General features: G+C 45.9%; 1 protein-coding gene across 1 annotated transcript; it reads right to left on the reverse strand.

Annotated features, from left to right (window-relative positions):
* Nucleotides 1-2,896: 2,896 nt before the first annotated feature.
* Nucleotides 2,897-3,872, reverse strand: LOC130599862 (olfactory receptor 1086-like). The gene is given in 2 exon segments (XM_057410651.1): nucleotides 2,897-3,478; nucleotides 3,480-3,872. Coding segments are annotated over 2 exon segments (954 nt in total). The 3' UTR covers nucleotides 2,897-2,917.
* Nucleotides 3,873-4,129: the final 257 nt, after the last annotated feature.

Below are 4,129 nucleotides of genomic sequence, written 5' to 3' on the forward strand. Positions count from 1 at the left end.
TATGTGGGTTTTTGCTTTTTAGGGCACGTTTATTCACACCGCAGGCTATCATAGAATGCTTTGGGTCAAAGGGACCTTAAAACTCATCCAGTCCCAACCTCCTCCCAAGAACCCCCACGCTGCATAAGGTTAAGGGAATGCAGTGGTCTTGGCTCTAGGAGAGCTTTGCTGGGATTGCAGTGAGCTTCCTATGACCAACCCAAATATCCACCTAAGGGTGTAAAATACAAAAGACACAAAATAAAAACCGAAATTTTAAGGCTTTAGCTTGGATATTCTCATGCTAAAATATTGCTAAATCAGTTGTAAATGGGGTCAGGAAGGTTGGTGTTTTTGAAGCAAACCTACCCCATACTAGGGCACTTTTATTCACACCATGGGTTATCATAGAATGGTTTGGGTTGAAGGGAAATTAAAGCTCACACAGCTCCAAACCCTGCCATGGGAAGGGACACCTTCCACTAGAGCAGCTTGCTCCAAGCCCCTGTGTCCAACCTGGCCTTGAACACTGCCAGGGATGGGGCAGCCACAGCTTCTCTGGGCACCCTGTGCCAGCGCCTCAGCACCCTCACAGGGAAGAACTTCTTCCTTATCTCCAACCTGAATTTCCCTGTTTCAGTTTAAACCCATCACCCCTTGCCCTATCAATACAGTCCCTGAAGAAGAGTGAAATTCAACATGCCATCAAGCATGTGAGAGGCAGCATGACCAGGGTCAAACTGGACCCACCACCCATCAAACCCTTTTGTACCTGCTTGGTTAAAGAGGAAGGTGGTGGTGGATGCAGTGCCTGCAGCTCCTCCTGGAGACCATGCGATGGGTTGAAGGAGAGATGCCTGGGAGCAGGATGCTCCAGGCTGGCTGGTGGAGGGGTTTTATCTCACAGGAGGCATTACCTCAGAGGCTTGTGTTGTGCAAACTGTTCTCCCAAAGGACCCTCCTCCATCGGATAATTAGTTTGACTTGATCAGCAAAACAACCTCTCAATTCCTCTCTCCCCAAACTCCTTCTGGCTGCATCAACACCTCCAAGACCAGTTCTCCTGCAGAGACCTACCCAGGAAGACAGGCCCAGGACAGTTTGCTTTGTATTTCCCCATCTATCACATACCTCTTCCTTTCAGTGTTTCCCTGAGGAAGCCCTTTACATCCACAGAGATCATCTAATATTGCATTGAAGGGAGCTGAAAACAAGCACAACAAAGCATCCTCTGTGTGGATGGTTTGTGCTGGTCATGGGGATTAGTTTCCAAAAGACAGCTTTATTTCCATACACTTGACTAGTGATTGTACAACACTTTGGTCAAAAGCATTGGCTCAAAACGTGGCTGCTTTGAGGATATATCAGGATGAAGTCAGATTTCCCAGTCTTCATCTGAAGAATCCTGAGTGCCGGTGTGTCCTGAATGCTTCTCCTAGATGAAGAGATATTATAAAACCCTTGGTAGAAAAATTAACTGATAACCTTGTCCCAGACATTTAGAAAACACAAAGGATGGGGCAAACAGGGGAGAAAACCGAGCTATGAAAGTGTGGTAAAGGAGGAAGAAGTACACAGGTGGCTTTAAATGTTTTCAATGCAAACATTGTTTTCTGCTAGAAAGCACCAGACTGACAGTCCAGGAGATGGACTGGAGGAGGGTAGAAAAGGATTTCTGAGTGGTTTTGAATGTCTTTCTTCCCCATTGGGTACTGGGCTAAAGCAAAGGCTTGTGAAGTGGGAAAATCAATATAACAGAGAGAGAAATAACTCTCAATCAAATTCTGGAAAGAAGAAAAATATATAATTCAAAGATTATTTAAAGGAACTACATGAAGGCAAAAAAGGCCACTAAGAATGCCTGGGTGCACTTGTGCAGGGTGAATAATGCAGCTTGAAGTCCCAGATGCAGACAGCTGGGTACTGCACTTGCTCCATCAGCTTTGTCAGGGGACCCAGCCCAGCAGAACCTTGGCTTTTCAGGGGGGAGGAGGACCCCAAATCCTCCCTCCTAACAGCACTCAGGTTTTTTACAACCCTACTTAAATTCACAGCAGAGCAGAGGCTCAGATATGACTTGTCCCCATTTCCCACAAGGGCTTTGACTTCAAGAGACTGACAGCTTTATTTCTTAGAATTGCAGCCTGGTTTGTGTTGGAAGGGACCTTAAAGGCCCTCCAGTTCCAACCCCTGCCACGGGCAGGGACACCTTGTACTAGGGAAGCTTGCTCCAAGCCCCTGTGTCCAACCTGGCCTTGAACACTGCCAGGGATGGGGCAGCCACAGCTTCTCTGGGCACCCTTTGCCAGTGCCTCAGCACCCTCCCAGGGAAGAGCTTCTGCCTAAGAGCTCACCTCAATATCCCCTCTGTCATTTCACGTGACCAAACCTTGTGGTCTGGAGTTGAAATACCTGGAAATATCAGTTAATATTTCCTTAAAACCAGAAATAACACCAGAAATCATTTGCTAATATAAAACATGAGCTTAGATACCAGCTGGTTTGATGCCAGCAGAGCAAAGCCATCACCTTCTCCCTTTTGCTCTCTGAAGCCTGAAATAAAGTTTATTGTTATGTTTAATAACATTTAAATAATAAAATATATTAATTTCAAGTAATATTTAAGTAACAATCACTTTGGACAACAACTTTCTTTCCAGTACACAGTCACTGTCAGGTCTCAGGCTGCAGCCAGAGAAAGTCCTGTCCATGCCAGCACAGAATGTAGCCTTGGTTTAAGGAGAAGCGTGTTTTCCAGCTGTCATGCTTCCAAGTATGTTTAGTCCCTGCTTTGTGCAGGTGCTATATCCACCCATCCTTGAAGGTGCTATATCCAACCATCCTCTTCAACGTGTAATATCCAGCCATTCTTGAAGGTGCAATATCCAGCCTGCTTGTTCTCCTCACCAGGGCAGGGTAGCCCTCTCCTTTCAGCTGACTAGGAACCATGAATGGACAAAGAGCAGAGGACTCTACTTTTTGCTTTCCTCATGGCATTCTTCATATCTGCATTTCTTAGGCTGTAGATGAGTGGGTTCAGCATGGGGACAGCCACAGAGTACAGCATGGAGACCACCTCATCATGCTTTGAGGACTGGCTGGAGCTGGGGTGCAGGTACATGAAGAGGGAGCTGCCATAGTACAAAGCAATGGAGATGAAGTGAGAGGCACAGGTGGAGAAAGCTTTGCGTTGACCAGCCACAGACCACATCCACATGACAGTGGAAAGGACCAAAAAGTAGGAGATGAGGATGAAGACCGTGGTGCTCAGTACCTTGAACCCCACCACGGCAGCAACCATCACCTCGATGGCAGGGGTGTCAGAGCAGGAGAGGGCTAGCAGTGGTGGTCCATCACAGAAGAAGTGATTGATCGTCTTGGACCGACAGAACGGGAGACGAGATATGGAAACCGTGTGTATGGTAGAGCTGATCACGCCAGCTAAGTAGGCACCAGCCAACATCCCAATGCAAAGCCTTTGGGACATGACCATGGAGTAGGAGAAGGGGGTTACAAATGGCCACGTAGTGATCGTAAGCCATAGCAGCCAGCACGTAGCACTCGGTGGTGGCACAGGTTGCAAAGCAGAAGAGCTGAGTGGCACATCTAATGAAGGAAATCACCTTCTTCTCCACTAGAACATTGAGCAAGGCTTGAGGGATGATGGTAGAGGAGTAGCAGACATCCAGGAGAGACAAGTGGCTTAGGAAGAAGTACATGGGGGTGTGTAGGCAGGAATCCATTTTGATTAATGCAATTACTTCCAGGTTTCCTATGAAGGTAACCACAGAGATGGCAAGGAATAAGACAAAGCACATCACCCACAGGTCTTCCCTGTTTGTGAAGCCCAGGAGAATAAGCTCAGAGGGGGACATATAATTATCTTCAACCATAGTGAACCTATAAGCAGTTTGCCTGATTTATGTCTTTAAATTGAAAATTCTGAATAGGCCCAAATCCCTCAATAATGTTAAGAATGTCACGTTTTGTCTATCAGTCAGTTACATCACTTTAAGTCAATATGAAGTGTGTATATATACATATATATACACACAGATACATATATATAAGTCAATAGGTATATATAATATATACACACACTCATATATATTTATAAGGTAAATTCTCTTTGAGAGAGGAAAACACCAAG

Source organism: Pezoporus wallicus, unplaced genomic scaffold (assembly GCF_028554395.1).
Source record: "Pezoporus wallicus isolate ANWC-B61680 ecotype Strahan unplaced genomic scaffold, APGP_CSIRO_Pwel_v1 contig_8787, whole genome shotgun sequence".
NCBI classification, from domain to species: Eukaryota; Metazoa; Chordata; class Aves; order Psittaciformes; family Psittacidae; genus Pezoporus; species Pezoporus wallicus.